The sequence below is a fragment of the Cynocephalus volans genome, chromosome 12 (genome assembly GCF_027409185.1).
Source record: "Cynocephalus volans isolate mCynVol1 chromosome 12, mCynVol1.pri, whole genome shotgun sequence".
NCBI lineage: Eukaryota > Metazoa > Chordata > Mammalia > Dermoptera > Cynocephalidae > Cynocephalus > Cynocephalus volans.
Window position 1 is genome coordinate 96062301 of NC_084471.1, and position 24406 is coordinate 96086706.

At 39.0% G+C, this 24406-nt stretch overlaps 1 protein-coding gene across 1 annotated transcript; it reads right to left on the bottom strand.

Annotated features, from left to right (window-relative positions):
• Window positions 1-895: 895 nt before the first annotated feature.
• On the bottom strand, window positions 896-22628 carry MGST1 (microsomal glutathione S-transferase 1). The gene is made up of 4 exons (XM_063075646.1): window positions 22528-22628; window positions 16271-16411; window positions 7356-7450; window positions 896-1468 (listed from the first exon to the last, which is right to left on the bottom strand). The coding sequence occupies exons 2-4, from the start codon at window positions 16394-16396 to the stop codon at window positions 1222-1224; spliced, it is 468 nt and encodes a 155-aa protein (XP_062931716.1). The 5' UTR covers window positions 16397-16411; window positions 22528-22628; the 3' UTR covers window positions 896-1221.
• Between the last annotated feature and the right edge of the window lie 1778 nt (window positions 22629-24406).

Here is a 24406-nt window from a genome sequence, read left to right on the forward strand (position 1 = left end):
TATGTAGAAACCAAACAGAGCATCACTAGATGCTAAACCCATTGGGTGAAAGTTTGTAGGAGGACAGGATATGCTCACAGTGTCAATTTTTTACTCCACATGTGATACAAAGATAAAAAGATCTCTTTACAATGGACACATCTGGCTGAGACTACCTTACTACAATTAATCAAATTTAATATCACCAATAATGGGACAAACTGACGTCATATGACTACTGATGTGTGTAATGTAAAGGACACATCACCAGAAATATTTAATCTGAATCCGAGGGTGACAAAATAATAGGCAAAGCACATCTGTATTAAATGTTATTCTGTAAAACAACTGGCCTGTATTCTTCAAAAAAATATCAATGCCATAAAAGACAGAAAAAAAAGAAAATGAAGGAACTTTTCCATTTTAATGAAAACTAAATAGAATGACAACAGAAGGCAATGTCTGGTCCTTGTTTGATTCCTGAATCAAAAATAAAGCAGTTTTAAAGGCTATTATTGGGAAACTTTGAATACAAACTATATATATATATATATATATATATATTAAATAATATCATATTAATATTAAGTTTCTTGGGTGTGATAATGGTATTGTGATTATTTGGAGATTATTTTGTTCATAGGAGAAACATGTTGAAGTGTTATGGGAGTGAAGTATCATCATATTTGCAACTTATTATCAAGTTGTTCAGAAAAAAATTGAGAGAGAGAAAGCCAGAAGCAAATGTGGCAAAATGTACAAATTGGTGAGCCTAGGTGAAGGAGATATAGAGGGTCATTGCACTATTTTTCAACTTTTCCACAGATCTGAAACTTTTGAAAATAAAAAATTGGGAAAAATAAAACCAAACAAAATTATTCTCTAAATTTTTAATTTCACATGCCCATTTTGACAGTACTAAAATACAGATTTCTCATACATGCAATCACTCTTTTTATAGATTCAAAATACAACATGTTGAATGAATGTTATAAATTATAACATAATCAAAATTGACAACACAGTACTTTAAGAATAAGACATAAGAATCATTATGTTAAATTTCTCATGCAAATATAAAATAAGAATAAAGGATATTGTTGATGGTATATTCAAAGTGGGTTTTCCCCGATTCTTAATTTCTCTTCTCCCCTTCTACCTAAAACCTAAGAAAGTATTCATTCTAACTTGGAAGTACAGAATTCTTAAAAGCCCATTGGATGATGAGTGGTATGATTTTCTTTACAAGTACAATTTGCTCTTTAGCAACCTGTAAGCCATTGAAAGAGTAACTCCATATCCAACAAAAAAAGCCAAAGCTCTATTTGGCTGGGGAAGGGGAATCAAATATGCAACTGTGTGGTAGATTCGTGCTCCAACAAAGATTCTGAAGTGCAGAAGGGCTGTAAAGAGATCTGGACCACTCAAGGAATACAGAAGGCCAATACCAAGAAATGGAACAATATTTTCAAGGTCATTCAGGTGGGCTCTGTGGAAAAAGATGACAATTAAAGACACTAATTTCAGAGTCAGTAGAAATAGATTCATTTTTCCTTCTCTTCGAAAACTAAATGTTATTGTTAATGCCTCTTTAAATTGCAAAGTTGGATTCATTTTTTTTCTTTCAAATCTCCTTACTTCCTTACCGCTTGACTTTTACTTAGAACACCTCATTATTTTGTTACTTTTTATTTTTAGTGTATCTCAATATATAACAGAGAAGGCATTTTGTACTTTCTAGAATATCAAAACCGCATCAATCTAATAAAACTCACTTCATTTTTGTAAATATGAGGGGTTTTTTTCTTCTGATAAAAACTTTTTCCCAAAGAAAGAAAATCCTTGTAGTTATGATCTTTCTGAGGATTCCTCTTTCACTTACTCTAAGATAGAAGTGGTTATTGAAGGAATTCTTTCCAACCCAAACCACTAGGCTGCCAAAAATTAATTTACCAATTCAATAGTAACAATTTCATGCTCTTACATCCAAATATTTTGGCCAACCTATCTTCAAGTTGCAAAATAAATTAGTTAATAGTGCTGGTGCAAAAGTACAAAGTATATACAAAGATGATAGGTGAAAGAGAGGAAGATATGTCCTAAATTTTATCTTTATACCACAGCTAGAAGAAAGCAAAAAGCACGGTTTAGCTCCAATCCACAACATCTTGGATTTCTCTGGCTAGGACTGTGAGTACAAGGCACATTATTATCGACCTGACATTTTTTAAAGTGCTTAATTTTAAAATCGACTGTCCCTTTTCATGTCTACAAAATTAGAAACTGCTTTAGAATTTAAACTAGAACTGGAGATTTTGATAGAGTTTGTCAGCTGATAACATATTTCAAAATACAAAATGTTTGTGTTTTATGTTATTCTCTTCTCTTTCAGCATAAAATATAACTATTACACATTGACTGCTCCATGATCACCATTATCCTCCCTGCCTTTCCTTTCTCCTGTCTTCCCTAGATTATCTCTAAGGTTGCCTGACAATGATGATGACAGCATAAAGATATGAAGGTGCCAGTAACCTACGTAAATAATGGTTTGAAAAGATATAAGTAAAGAACAGGCTCACTTGGTTAGAGAGGGGTGCTGATAACACCAAGGTCAAGGGTTCAGATCCCTTTACAGGCCAGTCACCAAAAAAAAATAATAATTAATTAAACAAAAAAAGAACGAATTAATTCAAAAAAAAAAAAAAAGAACTACCTGCCCCTAAATAAAAGCAGAGAGAAAGGTGTGTTTCTATTCTTCTCTTTCATGAAACAACACAAGGGCTACTGAGAATAAGGTGGGCAAGAAATACCACGTTCTACTAAAGAAGGGCCCAGTCCATAAATGCCCCCCAGGGTATTTGTTCTGGTCCTCGGAATTCTCCTGCAGGACTACAGAGACATCGTCACCTCCAGTCTGGGGCATGCTGGCGTGCTCCTTCGCAACATTCTAAAAGGACAGACACTTTAAAGTTGGGGAAGAAACTATAGAAGCAAGAACCAGTGGAAAACAGGGTCTGCTTCTAAGGCTGTACTGAGCTACTGACAAAGAGAACAGAACGTTAAAGCAGAGAAGAAAGCCAAGGACAGTAAGGGGACCATGGGACAGAGAAGGAAGGTCAGGGACAGCGGTTCCTTTGACCATTCTGACCCTTCTGTTTGTTTCGGGCCTCCCTTTATCTTTTTTCTCCTTTTCAATTCTTTCCTTAGCCCTCAAAAGCTCCTCACAGATCGCTCTCCTCATCGTCCTGGTAAGGCCTGCTTTCCACAGGCCCTCATATTCTTTGCTAACTTAGGCCATTTTATACGCTGTTCCTTTTAGACCCGCGCTGGGGGTGCACTTACCCAGCTCTCCCAGGGAGCCCCTACTGTAGTTCCATGTCACCCTTCCACACCAACCCTTTCCTCTGCTCAAACAACAGACCTCTCCCTAGAGAGGCACCTTCCGTCATTGTAGTGCCACTTACAGACAGCTGCCAAAACCTATAACCACGGGGACACCAGTCTTCCTGTCTGACCACCTTTGCCTGGGCCTGTTCCCCAACCCCCCCCCCCCCCTCCCATGATTCCTTGTTCCCACTTTTCTTTCTCCTTTGGACAGAGGCCCCTTGATACAAACTTACTCTGCGATGGGCCTTCTCACCAGCCCTGCTCTGTGTTCACGAAGCCAGTCACCACGTTCCCTTCGATCAGAGTACTTGGAGCCCAGCATCCCCCTGACCTGGACTAGAGCTGCTACATGGGATTGGGAAGTGTCAGAGGGTGGACAATCACAGCAGTTTCATTCCACACTTGTCCTGACCCCCTTATCTCAGCCAAAGCTCTTCACGCTCAGCTTACAGCAGTGTGTCCAAATGCCCACAAAGGAATGTTCCTGAATCGACATGATTTCTCCTCTCCTCTTCTTCCTCCCACGTTCTGATATTCTTCAAGTTCTTCCTTCATGAAATGTTTCTAAATAGGCTAGGGACTTAGGCCTCATACCCCACCACCTCACCATCTAATGCAACACTGCTGCATATAATTCTCTTGTTGGTCTTATTTTCAGGGGAAGGTTATAAACCCCTGAAGGGCGGGAACCCACTCTTAAAGCTCTTTGATAGGGCCGAGCCTGTGGCGTACTCGGGAGAGTATGGCGCTGGGAGCGCGGCGACACTCCCGCCGCGGGTTCGGATCCTATATAGGACTGACCGGTGCACTCACTGGCTGAGTGCTGGTCACGAAAAAAAGACAAAAAAAAAAAAAAAAAAGCTCTTTGATAGTATCTCAATAGAAGTGACAGTGATACACACACAATAATCTCTCAATAAACGCTTTGATCACGCACTGGGGCCAGAAGGGAAGTCATCCAGTCCAACTTCTAGCCCATACTCCAGTCTTGACAGAGTCCCCAGCAAGTGTCGTTAGACTCCACTGAATACTCTCAGTGAAGGTGTGTTCTCTACCTTTGCAGGTGGTATATTCTAAATATCTCACCTTTCCCTAAATACCAAACCCAAGTCTTAGTTTTTGTCGTTTGAATGACCCTTTGATTCTCCAGCTGCCTTGTTTGCCTTTCTACTTTCTTTTTATCCTGTTGTACTGAATGTCTGTGCTCTTGTATTCTTCCTAGAATAACGTAAGGTAGAATTAAGTAAATAAATATGTAAAGTGCTTTCTAACCATCCCTGATGTCTGTCTGCCCAGAACTCAAACAACTTACTCTCTTGAAGTCATATATCCTGATATTCCAATACATCTTATTTAAGTTTTTTAATTAATTGTTCCACATGTGTATGGATTAATTTTCTCAATATTGCACACCTTAACACACACCTTCCACTTCATTAGTAGCCCGTTCGGTCCCTGCCACTGGAATATGCTAATAGTAACAGTTTCACCATTCCATGTTGAAGTGATGAGAGACCGAAAAACGTCTAAGTTAAAAGTGGAAAAGGGGGAGGGGGAGATTCTGGAAACTCCTTCTCTGAAAAGTATCTCCAAAAGTGTGTTGTTATGAGGAACTTTTTCGATGGGGCAAATAAGGTCTCAAAAACACCTGGGGACGACACCTTGTCTTTCTCTGAGGCTCACTTCTGACCACAAGGAAAAGCCAGTGTCTGGTCACCAGGGGGTGCTATGCACACAGTCGCTGCACCTCCTCAAGGACACTGAACTCTTTAGAACTAGGGTCAATTCTTCCTAAAATGTATGTGCGACCTGACTAGAGGATCCGCTTAGATAATGGCTTTCTGCTGCGGAAGTGCAATCCCATGGGCACAGGGTATAAGGGTTGGAGGTGGGAAAGGACAGTAGGGAGGAATCTAAAATTCCAAAGTAAAAGCTTCTGTGAAGTTTTCATACACGAGACTAACTTGGCACTTTCTTTCAATCTTACTAATGCTACTGAGGGTCACTTTGCTATCCCTCTCCAGCCCTGGGCAACTTTATCATTACAGCGTCATGATTAGTGCTATGCATGTGGCAGCCGGCTCTAAAAAGAGAGCTCAGAAAGGACAATGCAAAGCATGAAACTGCTTCAGGGTCTCTCTTTGGGAGTTTTGAGAAATCCACAAAATTTCATTCGCCTTTCCTGCTTTTTATTCTTTTCCTCATAACACTTAATTTTCTTTCCTTTTCTTTTGGTGGCTGGCCAGTACGGGGATCTGAACCCTTGACCTCGGTGTTATAACATACTCTCTAACCAACCGAGCTAACTGACCAGTCCAACACTTACAAGTTTTCTTCTGATACTATTTAAAATTTTCACATCAATTCTTCATCCTGAAACTATTTTTGATCCATATTCTTGGCACATCCATTTTCAACACTGACTGATATACTCGGTAGGACTGCTGAATTAACGAGTATATAACTAAGTGAAAAAGAAGTGCAAATTTTCTTCTAAGTACTTAGCACAGACTTCCTCTGAGAAGGAAAACGTTCTTGCTTGACAAATAGCTTGGGGGTAGAACTGTTTTGCATAAGCCAGAATGTGAATGAAATTTTAGTACTGTAAGGAGAGAACACTATGTGGGGCCAGAGGGCAGTCTGGGAAACGGTGTAATGCTGGGCACTACTTGAGGAGAAGGGACGGTGAAAATTCCCCAGAGGGGACGCTGAAGGACACCATCAGACACAGAGGTCTGACACACTTGTACAGCTTGAAACATTTCTGTTGCCACAGTGTAAACTCCTCTGCACTCCCATTTAGTCAAGTCTATTTTTGTCCACATTTTTTAAGTTGATCTGTCAAGGGAGTTGAGAAAAGGGCTAAGTTGACATCCAGCGGACCAAATGCAGAATATAAAAACATACACAAATAAAAGCAGGAAACCAGATCCAGAGTTAATCTTCAGACAAGTATACCATAAGGGAATCTGCAGAAATCTTGGCAGGGGCTTCAAACAGGGAATCAGGAAAGGGACAATGTACATATGATCTAGATCCTAAAGGGACTAGAAACTTCAACTGATACCGAATTATAAAAGTAATTCCTTTCTTTCAGTCTCCATTTCACTATCTATTCGTATTCACCAAATTGAAAAAGTGTATTCAAATATGCTTATTATATTTTCTCTTAACTACTTATCACAAACTAAATGTCTATACATTTAATTATGCCTATAAAAATTTTTCACTGATTCTTTAATTTTATATGATTTTATTTATTCCTTGAAATGTGCCTAGATCTCTACTGGATGAGCATTAGAAAATACTAAATGAGAAGATGGTATATAATTTCGATGATTTCCCATGTTAGAAAAGGTGACTAATGGATTGGCAGTGGAATTTCAATATTAAAAATGCGGCAGTTCACATGACTTATGACAAGGATTAAGAAAAACAGCTCCAGAACTGGAATTCAATGTATATTAATTGTACTGTTACAAGGCTGTATCGATGGTATTTTGACTTATTGCTTTTCACTGTTCATTGAATTCCCAGTACATTAAACATAACATGTACAGAGGAGAGGGAGAGAGAGAGAAAAATTTCCTTATTTTTTCAAAGATAGTCAACATTCATATTTTGAATGTTATGCAAAAACACCTACTTCTTCAACCATTTACATGAGTTGACAGTGTCACCTCTGGAGAAAGATGACAAGACTGCAAGAATCTTCTGTCCCCATTTTACCTCCCACCTGCCATTACTCTCGATACGTCCCTATGTGGGACAAAGTCATTAACCCCAACAAAATGCACATAAAAATATAGAAAAATTGGCAATACGTACAATGGCGGTGACACCTGGGGACTTTTAGATCCCTAATTTTCTGTAATTATTATATGGAGTAGATAAGATAACTGACTTTTTTTTCTTCTTCTCCAAGATCTCAACATCTTCACTGAACTCCTTGATCAAGTAAATAATTTTAACAGACAGTAGGTTACCTTCGTACACGTTCCACTCTGTCATCTATTCGAAGATACTTCTTGGCACTTTCTCCTTTGCCAAGGGTTGCACAGTCTTCTGGGTTGGCGAAAACCTATTCCAAATACCATGGAAAAAACTTATTCCAAATACAAATAACATGGGGTATTCCATCTAATAAGTTACTTGCGTTTTAACAGAAGAAAGACAGGCTTCCAGATTGGCCATTATGTAAAGAAAATGTGGAGCAATAAATCAAACACAGAAGGAGGAGAGAGCGTCTATAGTTGAAACCTGAATTTTAACTAACAATGCAAAATTTTTATAAAAGAAGCATAAATAAGAACTTAAATAAAAATGAGCATATAAAAATAGTAAAAAAAAAATGAAGCAAAAATGGAAAAGAGGCATAATTCTAAGTCATCGTGGACTATTATTACGTGCACGGGCATCTTTTTCATAGCAATGTAGACATATCTTCCCTCAAGCGTATTAACATTTCCAAGTGATTGGCTCATATGAAAATAATAAGTTTACTTACCAAAGATGTTAGCAGGAACGAAGCATAAAAAACTGAGGGATGGGAAAGGTATTTAGTATTTTGTTAGGATATGTGTACCTCTTTCCTTTTTCTGAACTGGATAAAACTTTGGGTTGAATAATATGGGGAAATTTTCTTTATTTTTATTTATTTTATTTTCTTAGCTCCCACTCATGAGTGAGGACATGTGGTATTTCTTTTTCTATGCCTGGCTTATTTCACTTAACATAATTTTCTCCAAGTTCATCAATGACATAATTTTCTCCAAGTTCATCCATGTTGCTGTGAATGGAAGAATTTCCTGAGTAGGATTCCATTGTGTATATATACCACATTTTCCTCATTCAGTCGTCCCCACCTGGACATTTAGGTTGGTTCCATATATTGGATATTGTAAATAGAGCTGTGATAAACATTGGAGTGCAGGTTTCCCTTTGACATGATGATGTCCATTTTGGGGGATGTATACCCAGTAGTGGGATTGCTGGATAGTACGGCATTTGCATCTGTAGTTGTTTGAAGCCTCCATACTGTTTTCCATAGTGGCTGCACTAATTTACAGTACCACCAACAGTGTAGGAGGCTTCCCCTTTCTCCACATTCTTGCCAGCATTTCTTAGGCTCTATATTTTTGATGATAGTCATTCTAACTGGGGTCAGATGATATCTCACTGTGGTTTTAATTTACATTTCCCTGATGCTGAGTGATGTTGAGCATTTTTTCACATCTGTTGGCCATTTGTATATCTTCCTTTGAGAAATGCCTATTTAGCTCCTTTGCCCATTTTTAATTGGGTTACTTGTTTTTTTTTTCTGTTAAGTTGTGAGTTCCTTGTATATTCTTGATATTAATCCCTTATTGGATGCATAGTATTTAAATATTTTCTCCCATTCCGTAGGTTGTCTTTTCACTCTGTTAACTGTTTCTTTAGATGTGCAAAAGTTTTTAAGTTTGATATAATCCCATTTGTTTATTTATTTATTTTTTGTTACCTATGCTTTTGGGATCTTATTTATAAAGTCGTTGCCCAGTCCTGCTTCCTAAAGTGTTTCCTCTATGCTTTCTTTTAGAAATTTTATGGTTTGGGGTCTTAAGTTTAAGTCTTTAAACCATTTTGGGTTGATTTTGCTGTATGGTGAGAGGTATGAATCTAGTTTCACTTTTCTACATATGGATTTCCAGTTTTCCCAGCACCATTTATTATTGAAGAGGCAGTCTTTTCCCTGATGTATGCTCTCATTGCCTTTGTCAAAGATCAGTTGGCTGTAAGTATGTGGGTTGATTTCTGGGTTCTCTATTCTGTTCCATGGTCCAAGTGTCTATTTTTATGTCAGTACCATGTTGTTTGGGTTACTATAGATTTGTAGTATAATTTCAAGCCAGGTAGTGTTATGCCTCTGGCTTTATTTATTTATTTATTTATTTATTTATTTATTTATTTATTTATTTATTTGCTCAAGATTGCTTGGGATATTTAGGGTCTTTTATTGCTCCATATGAATGTTAGGATTGTTTTTCTATTTCTGTGAAAAATGTCATTGGTAGTTAGATGGGTATTGCATTGAAGCTGTAACTGGCTTTGGGTAGTATAGACATTTTCACAACATTAATTCTTCCAATCCAAGAACATGGAATGTCTTTCCATCCTTTTCTGTCCTTTTTAATTTCTTTCAGCAGTGATGTGTAGTTTTCATTGTACAGATCTTTCACCTCTTTAATTAAATTGATTCCTGGGTATTTTATTTTTGTGTGAATATTGTAAATGGGTTTGCTTTCTTGGTTTCTTTTTTCTGCTAGTTCATTACTGGAGTATAAAAATGCTAATGGTTCTTGTGTGTTGTTTTTCTATCCTACAAATTTACTGAAATTGTTTATCAGCTCTAAGAGTTTTTTGGTAGAGTCTTTAGGCTTTTCTATATATAGGATCATGTCATCTGCAAACAGGGATGGTATGACTTCATCTTTTCCAATCTGGATGCCCTTTATTTCTCTCTCTTGCCTGATTGCTCTGGCTAGAACTTCCAATACTGAGTTAAATAGGAGTGGTGAGAGTGGGCATCCTTGTCTTGTTCCTGTTCTTGTTCTTCAAAGCTTTTCCGCATTAAGGATGATACTGACAGTGGTTTTGTTGTACATGGCTTTTATTGTGCTGAGATACTTTCCTTCTGTACCTAATTTGTTGAGAGTCTTTATAATGAAGGGATGCAAATTTCTTCAAATGTTTTTTCTGCATCTATTAATATAATCATATGGGTTTTGTCCTTGATTTTGTTGATGTGGTGTATTAAATTTATTGACTTGCATATGTTGAACCATCCCTGCATCCCTGGGATAAATCTCACTTGATTATGTAATATAATTTTTTTGATGTGTCATTGTATTCTGTTTGCTAATATTTTGTTGACAATTTTTGTGTCTTTGTTTTTAAGAGATATTGGAATGCAGTTTTCTTTTTTTGTTGTTGCATCTTTGTGTGGCTTTGGTATCAGGGTTATGCTGGCCTCGTAGAATGAGTTTGGGAGAATGGCCTCTGTTTCAATTTTTTGGAATAGTCTGAGGACAGCTGGTATTAATTCCTTTTTAAAGGTTTGCTAAAATCAGCAGTAAAGCTTTCTGGTAGTGGGCTTTTATTTGTTGGGAGACTTCTGATTACTGCTTCAATCTCGTTGCTTGTTATTGGTCTGCTTTGGTTTTCTATTTCTTCCTGGTTCAGTCTTGGTAGTTCGTATGTGTCCAGAAATTTATCCATTTCCTCCAGGTTCTCAAATTTGTTGGCATATAGTCATTTATAATAGTTTCTAATAATTCTTTGTAGTATTGGTTGTAATGTCTCTTTTTTCATTTCTGATTTTTGTTATTTGGGTCTTCTCTCTTCTTTTTTTAGTTAACCTAGCTAATCGCTTGTCTATTTTCTTTATCTTCTCAAAAAAAAAAAAGCCAACTTTCGTTTCATTGATCTTTTGTCTCTCTTTCATTCAGTTCTGCTCTGATCTTATTTTTTTCTTTCCATCTACTATATTACAGATTGGATTGCTCTTGTTTTTCTAGTTCTTTGAGTGTAGCATCATGTTGTTTACTTGAAACATACACACACACACACACACACACACACACACACACATATTTGTGTGTGTGTGCGTGACCGGTAAGGGGATCACAACCCTCTGCACAGTGTGGTCTGCACCATGTTCAGCCAGTGAGCACACCGGCCATCCCTATATAGGATCCGAACCTGTGGCCTCAGCACTACCAGCACAGCACTCTCCCGAGTGAGCCATGGGGCCGGAACCAATTTTTTTGATGAAAGCATTTATTGCAATAAACTTCCCTCTTAGTACTGCTTTTGCAGTATCCCACAGGTTTTGGTATGATGTATCTTTATTCTCATTAGTTTAAAGAAATTTTTTGATTTCCCATTTAATTTTTTCTTGGATCCACAAGTCATTCAGGAGCATGTTTAATTTCCATGTATTTGCATAGTTTCTAGAGTTTCATGTGTTATTGACTTCTAGTTTTAATCAATTGTGGTCTGAAAGGATACTTGAAATGATTTCAACTTTTTTTTTTTTTTAATTTGCTGAGACTTGATTTGTGACCTAACATGTGGTCTATTCTGGATAATGTTCCATGTTCTGATGAGAAGAATGTATGTTCTACAGTTGCTGGATGAAATGTTCTGTAGATATGCCAGGTCCAATTGGTCTGAAGTATAGTTTAAATTCTGTGTTTCTCTGTTGATTCATTACCTAGGTGATCTGTCCAATGCTGAGAGATGAGGTGTTTAGATTCCTAACTATTATCATATTGGGGTCTATCTCTTTCTTTATGTCTGATTGTGCTTGCTTTATAAGTTTGAGTCTCCTGTGTTGGATGTGCGTGCACACACAGACACACACGCACACACACACACTCTCTCTCTTTCTTTCTCACTCTCATATATATTATGATTATTTTGTCTTCTTGTTGGATAGATCCTTCTATCTTTATATAATGTTCTTCATTGTTTCTTTTCATGATTTTTGGTTTAAAGTCTATTTTATCCAATACAAAAATAGTTACTCATGCTTGGTTTTGGTTTCCATTTATGTGGTATATCTCGTTCCATTCCTTTAATATTAGTTTGTGTGTATCTTTACAGGATAGGTGAGTCCCTTGAAGACAGCATATAGTTGGATGCAGATTTTTAATCCACTCAGTCTGTATCTTTGAAGTGGGGTATTTAATTCATTTACACTCAGGCTTGTTATTGAAAGGTATTATCTTACTCCTGGTGCTTCATTCATTTTTGTTTTGATGTTTCAAGTATCTTTTGGTCCTTTCTTCCCCTTTTATTGTTTATCTTCAGTGTCTGTTGACTTTTTGAGGTAATAAGATATAGTTTCTTTCTCTTTCTCATTTGTATTTTAGTTCTACCAGTGGGTTTTGTTCTTTCTTGTGTATTAATGGTAGAGATTATCAGTTTTCAGATTCTAGACGCAGGACTCCCTTGAGGATTTCTTGCAGGGGCAGTTGTATGGCAGTGAACTCCTACAGTTTTTGTTTGTTTGAGAAATAAACTATTTCTCCCTCATTTCTGAAGGATAGCCTTGCTGGTATAGTATTCTTGGCTGGAAGTTTTTAAATGTTATTTTTTTAGTTTTTTGTTTTTGGTATTTTGAATATATCATTCCATTCTCTTCTGGCCTATAGAGATTCTGTTGAGAAGTCTGCAGTTAGTCTGATGGGGACTCCCTTATAGAAGACTTAACATTTTTCTCTTGCTGTTTTTAAGATTCTCTCTCTGTCTTTGAGCTTTCCCCATTTGACTATAATGTGTCTTGGAGAGGACCTTTCAGACTGAATCTGTTTGGGGATCTTTGAGCCTCCTTGATCTGAGGGTCCATGTCTCACCCTATACCTGGGAAGCTTTCCATTATTATTTCATTGAATATGTTTTCAATGCCTTTTCCTTTCTCCTCCCTTTGTGGAACACTCATGATTGGGATGTTTGTGCACTAAGGTTGTCTGCTAGCTCTCTTAGAGTTTCTTCATTTTATTTATTTTTTTATTCTTTTCTTTTTTTGGTCCACCTGGATTATTTCAAAAAGACCATTTTCAAGATCAGAAATTCTTTCTTCTCCTTGCTCCAAACTACTGCTTAAGATCTTGGTTGTGTTTTTTATTTCATTGTATGATTCCTTCAGTTCCATAAGTTCTGCTGCATTATTTTTTAAGGTGTTAATCTCTTTGTAAATTTCCTCATTCATATCCTGAATGCTTTTTCTCTTTTCCTTGTGTTGTGTTATTGAGTCTTGCCAAATTTTATTGAATTTCCTTAGATTGCTACTCAGAATTCCTTTTCAGTCATTTCAAGGGTTTCCTGCTCTATGGGGTTGGGTACTTGAGAATTATTGTATTCCTTTGGTGGTGTCATATTTTCTTGGCATTTTTGTTTTGTTTTGTTTTGTTTTGTTTTGTTTTTTATTTCTAGTATCTCTAGATTGATGTCTAGTCATCTGGTATAACAGTTGCTTCTTCTATTACTCTGGAGTGGGCTTTGAGGATAGAGACTTCCTCCTGGAGATGTGTTTTAAATTGACCATTGAGTAGGGTGTTTTAGTACTGGTTCCGAATAGATGCAGTAGTGTAATATCCATGTGTAGTGTAATACAGTACTCCCACTGTATTCAGTGTTGGAGTTCCATGTGAGTGTCTCTGTGGCCTAGGCACTGGGTCACTTAATGGTACCTTGTTGAGGTTAGTGACCTGGTGTTGGCTCATTGAGGACATGGGCAAGCTCTTGAGTTCTTGGGAGAAGCACCTGGGTGCACTGTTGCTCTCTGGCTGCAGTAGGTGATCCTGAGCAGGCTTGTTGGCACCCCAGCTAGTGTCCTGTGACCCTGATGGGTGCACTGGAATATACTGGAGCCCCTCAGTTTGAATGGGTGACACTGGGTGGGGTTTCATTTTTTGCACAGGCAGAGGCTCCTCTTGGGTCCTTGCTTCTCCTGGTTGGGGGATGGGCTGGTGGTGATTGGGAATTCTCTTTCTTATTCTATTTGGGTATCCTGGGTTTCTGCATTCTTGAGGTTTTCCACTTGTGTCTCTTCCCAGATCAAGGCAGTTGCATGGGCTGCACATGTAACTCCCACCACCAGGTGGACTACCACATGTTGCAGTGTAACTCCCCCTATGGGTTGGGCCACTGGGTTGTGTGTCTATGCTTGCTCACCTGCACGGTGGTCATGCTGCTACTGTGGTGGTGAGCTGACCTTGTGCTGGCAGTGGCTATGATGGTGGATGTGACAGACCACCCATGTGGAAGCTGCCTGTGGGGTCCCAGCTTGAAATTTAAGAAGCTCAATTTCATTCCTATGAATAAAAGTATATGTTCTAGAGTGTATACTCCTGTAATCCTTCCTGCAATTATTATGCTGTTTGAAATGATTTTTCCATCCCTTGAAACTTGAAATATGCATTTAAAATGTATTTATATCACACTCTTTAGTAATTTATAATAAAGGAAAACACAAATCATAAAATTAGTCTTAATTTAAGCTTAAAAATCTCATAAATATTATATCTTTTCTTAATATGATATTAGCATTTATTCTAGATAAAGATGTTGAGAAGAACTGACGGTCAGGGGCATGACACAGTATCAGTTCTTGAGGTCAGGGCTGTCTGTCTTATTCATCATAGTGTCCCGTAAATAAATGTCAGAACATAATAGATGTTCGATATATTTTGACTAAAGAAATAAATGTATTACAATGGAGAGTGCATAAGATTTGAGTTTAAACCAATCTGAATTTTAATCTCAACCTGACTCTTTACTGGTATGTAAAGTTAGTAAGGTACTACTATGGACTGAATGTGCCCCCCCAAATTCATACACTGAAGCCTCATCTCCAATATGATGATATTTGAAGTGGGGCCTTTGGGAGGCAATTAGGTCATGAGGGTGGAGCCCTCACAAAAGGGATTAGTGTCCTAATCAGAAGACAGAAGGAGAGAGCTTGCATCTCTCTCTCTCTCTCCCTCTCTCTGCTCTCCCCATGTGATGATACAATGAGAGGATGGCCACCTGCAGATCAGGAATTGGGCCCTCACTAAACATCAGATCTGCTGGCATCTTGATCTTGGACTCGACAGTCTCCAGAACTGTGAAAGATAAATGTTGCTTGAGCCACCCAGTCTATTCTGTAACACTGCCTGAACTGATTCAGACAGCTACTTAACCTGTCTTTCAATTCCTCTTCTGTAAAATGGGAAGAGCAACCCTCATTTCCCCTGACAATGCTCACAATTACATAAATGATTCAGGGATCAAGCACATAAAAAAAGCATTGTGGCTCCTGGAATTCCACAAGTTTGAATTCCACTTCTTTTTTTATAAGAAAGGGTACAATTCCTTGGTGTCACTCTGTTTCTAGAGGACAGTGAGAACCTGGTGGCAGGCAGCTATTTTGTGGCCTGCTACTCCAACAGGTTGCCCATCAGAACCTCAAACTCATGAGTATGTGCCCCATTAAAATGCAAATATCTTTCCATTACACCTCAAGACAGTAATAAGAAAACACCATAGGGAAGACTATGACCTCCAGATAAAAGCAAAGCTCAGGAGGGCAAAAACTCAGGAAAGGCACTAAGAGAGAAACAGGTGGTTTCCAGGAAGAAGTTGCTGAACAGGCACAGGGACCACAGCAGTGAAAATCTTTTAACTTAAGACAACCTTGCTCTTCCCACTCATGGTGTCATAAACCCTGCTTGAATACAGGCTATGTGCTTCAAAATCTTTCTGCTACCTTCCCTACACCTGCAGTATTTTAAAAACCCATTCTTATAATGCTAGATAGAAATATTATCCACTTTAGAAGTCAGAAGTAACAAAGTTCAAATGGCTTATCACAGTCATATCAGGCTGTACTGTGGGAACGAGAACTTTGATTCTCAGCCTTTTTTCTTCTTTTCTTTCTTCTTTTTTTTTCTTTCTTTTTTTCCCTCTTTTGTTCCCCAAAGCAATACCCTTGACACACTGTAATAGAACTGAAAACACCAGTTAACTGTCTAGAAAATGATGATTTTCTGAACTCTAACTGGCAAAATTAACTCCAAAATCATAAAAAGTTTCCTTGAGAACTTTGATTCTCCAGAAGTCTCATCTGCTAAGAGAATGAGAAAAGGTAAATGCCACAATGAAAAAACCATCTACTAGTTTCTCAGGAAAAGCAACTGTTCCATAAATATATTAGACCATCTGTACCAAATGACTACATACTTCACTTACACTTACAGCATTAAACAGTGTGCTACTGGACTTAACCAATAAATAAATAAGAAGTAAATTAAGAAAATTGCTTTCCAGATTCCAGCTCTTAAAAGTAAGAAAACACTACCTTCAAATTTCTTACCTTTCTTGTCATTCTATAGAATGCAGTTGCGATACTCATAAACATCATTTTTGAAAGAATAATTGTTGCATAGGAGGCAAAGGCCATGAATACCTCATTTTCCATCAGCTGGGTGAGCTCAACCATTTTTTCAATTTTGGTCTGGAATCAAAAAGATTTTAGACAAGATGGGGAAAAGCAAACATAAATATCTAAAATAACTTGATCATTTGATGTGCTTTTATATTGCAGCATTAATTATACTGTTCTTACACATCTCTTGTACTATTTGCAAAAGTAATGATCATTTAGTTTTAAAAACTGCAAAGTAAATTGTGTTATGTTTTCTCTAGTTCTATATCATTCAGCTTGAAGACATCAAACCAAGTAGGGAATGCAAATGTAGGGGATATTACAAGCAAAAATAAATTGCCAAAATGCCCTAAAGATAGACTAAAATCATGTACAAAATGTCTTCAAAAAAGTTCATGTGAAAATGCATATTATATTTTAACCCTATTTTTCCACAAATTATATGAAGTACCCTTGTATTTGAATGAATGTAAACAATAAGTTGAATGTGGGGGGGGGGGAACAGATGTCATGGATTGATCTCTTTAGAAACATCAAATTATGTACATAATAGCACCAATGATGTTTTATTCGGAATACCTGAGTTCTAATATATGTCCTGCTTCAGAAACCCAATTTACAGCTTTTTGTCATTTCATTAGTATTCAGAATCTCAGGCTCCAGGATTTGAATTTCAGTTCTACCATTAGGCTATTAATCTTGCTTGAGGGATTTAGCCTCTCTAAAACTAAATTTCTTTATTTGTGAGACAGCTATAGCAAAAGCTTCTGACTTACTGGGCTGCTGTTGAATTTAATTGAGATAACATGTGCACTATATTTAGCGCAGCACCTGGCCCATGAAAAACCCTCAATAAAGTTGATGATACCTTTATGTTAATCTTCATTGCCATCATGATCACAGTCATCATTAATACTGACACAGGTAAAGAAGGAGAAGCAGGAAAATGGAAACATCAAAATAACAGGCTTGCACATGCAAGGTAAGGTGTTGGCATTTATGGTACTTTCATAGAAGGAACGAGGAAAGGAGGATAAACTTTCTATGACTCTTCAGGTCATTTGACATTCTGTATTTACAACCATCTAAAAGCTGTCAAGAAATTGAACGTAGCCATCTAAGTCTGAAGTTGGAAGTATAATCAGGACTGTGTTCAGGAGGAAAGCTAAGGCAAACTGGTGATACTCAAGTCAAAGTGGGTAGGAATTTAGGGCAAGGCTTAAAATTTAAACTCACCACCCTACCTGGTAGTCATTCTTTGTAACCTCCTCTTGTTCTTTTACCAGCCCTGCTATCTGCTTCTCCTATCTCTTCCACAGAAACACATCTTTTCTCATACCCAAGCTCAGATGCTACTTAACCTGCTTAGCATGTAGTACTATCTACCTCTTCTAAATGATAGTCATTCCTGCCTTTAAAACTCAACACCTGCATGTGACCTTACTAGCCTGACATCTACTAAACTGTGATCATTCTATCCATCTATCAATAATCTATAAACCTATGTGTAGTTCTATATTTTGTTACTGGTCATGTAGTTGTCTTTGTGTTGCTGTTAAATGTGATGTAAACCACATACATATAAACATATATTTACTTTTATAGGAGTTTGCTATGTGTCTACTAGGCCATGTACTTTATGTTCAATATTTCACATAATCTTTGTAACTATAAGATTATAATCCTTTGTAACTATATCCATTTCACAGAAGAAGAAAATAAAATTAGAGATGTTAAGCAGCCAACCTGGGACACAAACTCAAGTCTCTGACCTCATATCTGTTGCTGAAGTGAGCAGGACTGAAGCCATATTGGGACTTAAAGCCACATGGGCTTTAAGGAGATTTCAAAAGCCAGTTTTTTTCTTAGCATGCATTTCTCTGAGTTCCCTCTTTTCCTATAGTTTTTTGATATTTTGAACCTTAGTTACGGGGCAGACTGACTTTATCTACATAAATGTAAATAATGGGAAATAAATACTGGGAAAAAAAAAAACTTATTTCCCAGTGAGCCTGGAACTACAGACTTGCAACGAGGCATGCACTATCCAGACACTGAGAAACCAAGAGGGACATGAATAAAGCCATGCTGATTCCACCCTGAAGCAAATCAAAGTATTGCAAGACCCTAAGATAACACCAAGGATGAGATCAGAAAAGAAATGGAGCCTTAGGGAGACCTTGCACCTGGCCCCTTACACATCCCCCTCCCTCCTGCTTTTCACTTCCCACATTCCATTCCCTTAACCCTCTCTTTAAAAACCCTTCAGGAAATCTGAGTTTTTGAGATGGCTTCCGTCTGGCCATTCTCCGTCAGGTTTACCAGAGAGATGGGGTAGCCTACTGTCTCCTTCAGATGAGTAAAGCTACCTTCCTATTCCACCAACAATTTGACTTTAGAGTCATCTGTTGTTGTTTTTGTTTGTTTGTTTGTTTTTTGGTTTGGATGGTGGGCAGCTGGACTTGGGTTCAGTGACAAGATTTTAGTGAGCCACAACCAGGAGCTGGATGCCCTGGGGAAATTCAGATTTTGGCCAGCCAAGCCAGGGGCTTTGTATGGGGCAGGCAGCCAGCCCTGGGTTCAGTAACACCCTTCCACTAACCATACTGCACTGTCTCCTTCAACAGACTTGCTTAATTCTGGTTTCAACTGATTAATTTTAGCTAACACTGATTGAATGCCTTCTCTATGGCTGGGTACCTCTTAGATCGGTTATCTTCTCTTCAAATTATGCTAAGAAGTAGGTATTATTGCCATTTTGCAGGTTAAAAAAAAAAACTTCCTAAGTAAACCCCTATTTTTTGTTTCCTTGGGTTAAAAATGTACTCCTTGGACTTAGGCAAACAGAAACTATATATTCCAGTTTCAAAAAAAGAAAAAAAATCACACATTTGATAGCATATTAATCCACTCCATAAGTCTGAAGGCTTGAAAGCATGGTATGTTAGGTTAGTTCTCAGTGCAGGGTAATACTTTCAGGAACATCTAATGTATCTACTATTGTTCCTTCATAAAAGACCCCTAAGTCCTACACCTTTAAACAAGGATTTGAAGAAATTAATTTAATTTAATGGTTTTTTTTTAAAACTAAGAAAAGTTTATCAAGTAGGAAACTACTACCTAACAATAATTTTAAAACTTCAACAGTCTCTGTAGGTCTCTACTAATGTTCTTAGAATGAAATTTATTTAGGGATGGAACAGAACTTTTTTTTCCCTCAGTGAAAATCAGTTTTGAAACAGTAGAGAAAAAGTGGAAGCCTTCCAGAACTGTGAGTGGGAAAAGAACACAAAGATGTCTGCATTGGGGGAGAAACAGCAATGGGAGGCTTTTTCTTTAAAAATGAAACACATGTAGAAAGCACACCTTACACGAAGAGTTTCTCAATCAAGAAGAATGTGGCTTAACTCCTCAAGTCTGTGGTTTGGGAGACGGGCCAGCACCGAGCCTCTGATACCACACACTGCGGGGCTACCCGCCACCTCTCCCAGACAGCATCTTCCATTTCTCAGATACCCCAGAGCCAGGTGATAAGCAGCATCGGTGAGAACATTAAGAACTAGGAGTCGTTTATAGCATGGATTATGGCGATGCTACCTTGGATTCCCCCCCGCCCCCAAAGCTGATTTATCAATAAATTGCCATGAGCCTGCTGCATAAAACTCTGTCGTTATCCTGACCAGGCACTGCAGTCACAATTACTGAAAGCTTTTTACCAAGAAAGGGCTCCAGGAGAGAGAAGAGCAGTATACTAGCACTAATAAATAAGAAGGTAAAATGTTAGGTGATTTGAGTATTCTAGGAATGAGGTAGAAATAATCCAAGAAAAGTGAACACAAAGCTCAGTGAGGAATTATAGAAAATACATGGTTACAGTGATGAATTATATCTGCACAGTGCTTTGCTCATTGTATCATCCATTCGTTGGTGGGCCTTGGAGTGAATCTCTCCACCTATCTCCCCGAAGACCAGGGCTCAATCCCCTCAGGGGGGGTTGGAGGTGACTTAAAGAGGACACGGGGTAGAGTGTTGAGTACACAAACTCTGCAACTTGACTGGAGTCTGGGTGGTCTCAACTCTTCCACTTATTGTGATTTAACTTCTTTGGGGCCTAGTTACCTTATCCATAAAACAACGTCAGTAATAAGTCCTACCTCGCAGCATTCCTGAGAGCAGTAAGTGGGTAAAGTATAAAGTGCTTAGAAAAGCACTGGGCCTGATAAGAGCTATGTAAGTGCTGGACAAATAAAAAATCTACTTCGGCGCTGTTCTAGGCACTGAGGACACAGGTTCAGAGTTTGCAAAAAGCTGTCACATAGTTTACCTCACTTGATCTGAAAAACCCTAAGGTAATCAGAGCAAATACTATTTTTCTCTACCTTTGGTATGTAAGGAATCCAAGGCCCAGAGAGGAAGAGTAAGGACTATGACATTAATTCACAGGGGTGGACGAAGCCTGGAACTTCGCTTTCTCAGCTGTTTTGACACATAGGTTGTCTGCCATTGGGCCTAAGAATTCTAGACAGTTCTGGTCTGGAGGTCTTTTCCCATCAAATCCCGTTCCTATCTTGCTTTTTCCCCACATGGTGTCTATCACAGGAGCATCTTCATCTCTCAATTGAGGAACTCCCCTTCCCTTTTCAGACTTGGCCAAAAAGAGCAGAGTTTTCTTCTTAGGTTTATGTGGCATAACAACATACGTCAACATTGTGAAACACACAGAAAATCTGGGCACACTTCCTGAGGCCATGACTCTGCAGTTTTGTACCTTCTGAAACTAACAAACACATGAGATAAAGAAAAAAGATCAGTCAGTGACCATGTCGCTATTTATCAATTCTAGAATTTCCTGAAGGCTTGTGGTGGCTGCAGTCTCAGGCACAGAGGACTTCGGCACCCAGGGGCTGGGAAGAAAATGCCGGGGCTCTGGGGGGATGTGGTGGACTGATGCTGCTCTCAGGGGACTGTGCCAACCTCCTTTTCCAGGCCCAGGGATTAATAAACTCCACTCGAAACAAACCCTTCTAGAAAAACTTTGTCTGCCACAGAGAGTAATATTCAAATTTGGACCAGTTTGCCATTTTTTAAAATCACCAAAGATGGTCAGCACACTTAGCCCCCTTATTTTGGAAACAAGAGAGGACAACAAAGCCCAATACTACCCCAGCTGCCAGGAGGGCGTGCCTGCAGGGTATGCAAAAGGTGGTCTAGCCTGGGATTCACAGCAGGAGAGGGCTCCCGAACCTAGGCTTGAAGACTGTGAGCTGATTGACAGGCACCCACTTGGCACTCCCTTGGAGACAAGGCAGGGAGAGGAAATAGGAGGAAATACATGTGGTGTTAAGACTACCAAGAGGCCTCGGGACTATTTCAGGAGAAGCAAAGAGACAGGAAGACTTGCAGGCACCCTTCTGTCCACTGTCACAGTCCAGCCATAGCAATAATATCTGAGGCATTAACTCCCAAAGAATTCCCTTCTACCTTACTTTACTCCCACCACACCCCACCACATGGCTCCCTCCTCCAGATTTGGGGACGAAGGGACAAGCTGAGAACCCTCCCAAGGGGCTTCATCCCTCAGCTCTCCAGTCACCCGGCTATAATAATGTCACGCAATAATACCATAATCTAATGGTCCTCTTACACTATTACATAACATTATTATTACTCTTTTAAAAACTTGATGTTTCTCTTGCCTATCAAAATGAGCCGAGAAAAGCAAATCCTGTCTTTCCTTAGATGCAAAGGCCACCGTGTCCGCGCAACCAGAGCCACCGCAGGATTTTACACCCTTGGAATGAACGCACACGAGTTGCTTCGACTGCAGCGACTTCCTTCCTTGCTGCAACGTGCGCGTACTTTTTACTCCCCCAAAGTTCAAGGCTCCCTTTCAAGGTGGATGCTACTTTGCCTCGAAGATGAAAAGTGAAGAAGCCATCTCTCACACACGAAGCCTTATTCTCTCCAGTCTGATTCTCGGAGTTAGAGAAACGGGAAAACCCACCTCCCTGCGAACAGCAACACGATCCCCCTTCGGAGGGGATCGAGTGCAAAGCGAACGATTCGCAGCTGAACAGCGCCAACAACTTTCAGGCCGGCAGACACCTCTCAAGCCGGTCCCCCGCCCGCCACCAACCTGTCCCCTGCCCGCCCGCCACCCTCCCCATGCCCTCCCGGGCACGTACGGTGAAGCCGAGGAGGTAGGTGGTGGCAGCAAGCCCGTCCCTGCCGTCTGGTGGCGCGGGCACTGCGGGCGTCTCACCGAGCGGGAGGGACGCAGGCGCCGCCCCCTCTGCAGCTACTTTCGTATTAATTAGCTGTCAGACCGTACAGCGCCGCCCCTAAATCGCCTGATTCTCTCCCCGTGTAAACGCGCCCTCCGACCGGTGCCCTTTGAACCTATTTGGCGATCCCTTTAAAAGCTCTGGTCTCCGAAATGCCATTTCCCCTTTTCAGTGGGGAGGGACGTTAGCGATTGCATAGGGACTTTGTATCCTCAAACAGTTCAGGAGAGGGAGAGGGAAAGGAAAGGACGGCGAAGGCGGCCAGCTCTTATCTAGCTGGGAACAATTTTTAAATATCTTAACGTTCAATTTCGAAAGCTTTGAAAAGCTTCATAGAAAATTAAAATCTCTAGGGGGAAAAAAACCAGAAGTCATTAGCAAAATTACCTTCGTTAAACTTCACCTTCCCTACACCGGTTGGCCAAGGCCTCCTTAAAAGGCTGGCACTGACAAGATGTCACCTTTAGCAAAGATCACTGATAGTGTTCCAAATCCATAACACCAGACATCTTGCTTTGTCACTATGTCCCCTCATGTTCGGCGTCCAAAATGGAATTGGAAGAGATTATCCCGGATCACTTTATTACACAATCAGCTTAGTATGGTTTTTTTTTCGTGGACATTTAGAGGAGTTGTTTTAGGAAGATATAGTTCGTCTACCATCACTCTCTAGATTAGTGATACTTCCCAGCTTCCTAGTCCACAGTAATATTTAAGTATATATAATATTTATGTATCCATGGGTTTACATGAAATTTTTCAAAGATTTAGTATTTCAATCTATGTTATTTCTCTCATAGGAATACAAGAAATAGTTGTCCTCAAGTTTGCAATCTAATAAACACAAAGACCAAAAAAGTAAAAAGTTGCCATTAAATTTGTGGAGGAACAGATTTCGATTTAGAAATAAGAACGATAATTGGGGTATGATCTAGGGCAGTAACAAGAAAAAGGTTGTGAAAGACATGACACTTTTTTTTAGGAAAATTACATTTTATTTCAACTGATCAATATTATTCAATTACAATAAGAATTTTTCAATATGCACAAACTAAAGTTTTCTAACCAAAAAAAAATTAACTTAGCTTGCCAAAGTTTGCAGACGGCATAATCTATCTCTAAACTTCCTATTTTGCAGTTTTAACATTAAGCCAACTTAAATATTTTTTTAGTGTATGTTTGTTTATGCAATAAACTAGTTCCCTTAATCTGTGGTTTCACTTTCCATAGTTTCAGTTACCACAGTTGTTTCCTAACTCAAATCCGGCTGCCCGCCCCCCTCAGAAGGAAAGAAAAAAAGACTCAGAAGTCAAATGGTTGGTGCTAGAAAAGCAGATGTATTCAGCTGAAGGAGACGGTAGGCGATCCATCTCAAAAATGTAGATTTACTGAGGGGTTTTTAGGAAGGGTTGAGGGGATGGAACGTGGGAACTGAAAAGCAGGAGAGGAGACGTGAGCTGTGAGGGGAGTCAGGTGCAAAGTCTTGCCAAGACCTCGTCTGATTTCTGTTCTCATCTTCGTTGTTATCTCAGGCCCCTGCAAGATCTCTGCAGTAGAATCGACTCTTCTGCAAAGCCTTTTGCATAGTTTCACTTTGCAGAGCTCTGGTTAACTTGGCTGCTGCCCAAGGTCAGCTTCCAGTCATTTAGCCTTGATCACTTTTCAAACCTCTGTAAGTCTCAAAGAAAGAACTGTTAGCTTTGCAAAGTACTGATTAATTTCTCAGCCTTGTTTTCCTGTTTAACAAGCAAAATAAGAAAGTCAGGGATGGAAAGAAAGG

Coding starts and splice junctions, on each gene's coding strand:
- MGST1 (XM_063075646.1), bottom strand. CDS start 16,396: ATGGTTGAGCTCACCCAGCTGATGGAAAATGAGGTATTCATGGCCTTT. Junction 7,451..16,270: donor TCTATAGAATGACAAGAAAG/GTAAGAAATTTG, acceptor TATTTGGAATAG/GTTTTCGCCAACCCAGAAGA. Junction 1,469..7,355: donor AGAGTGGAACGTGTACGAAG/GTAACCTACTGT, acceptor CTTTTTCCACAG/AGCCCACCTGAATGACCTTG.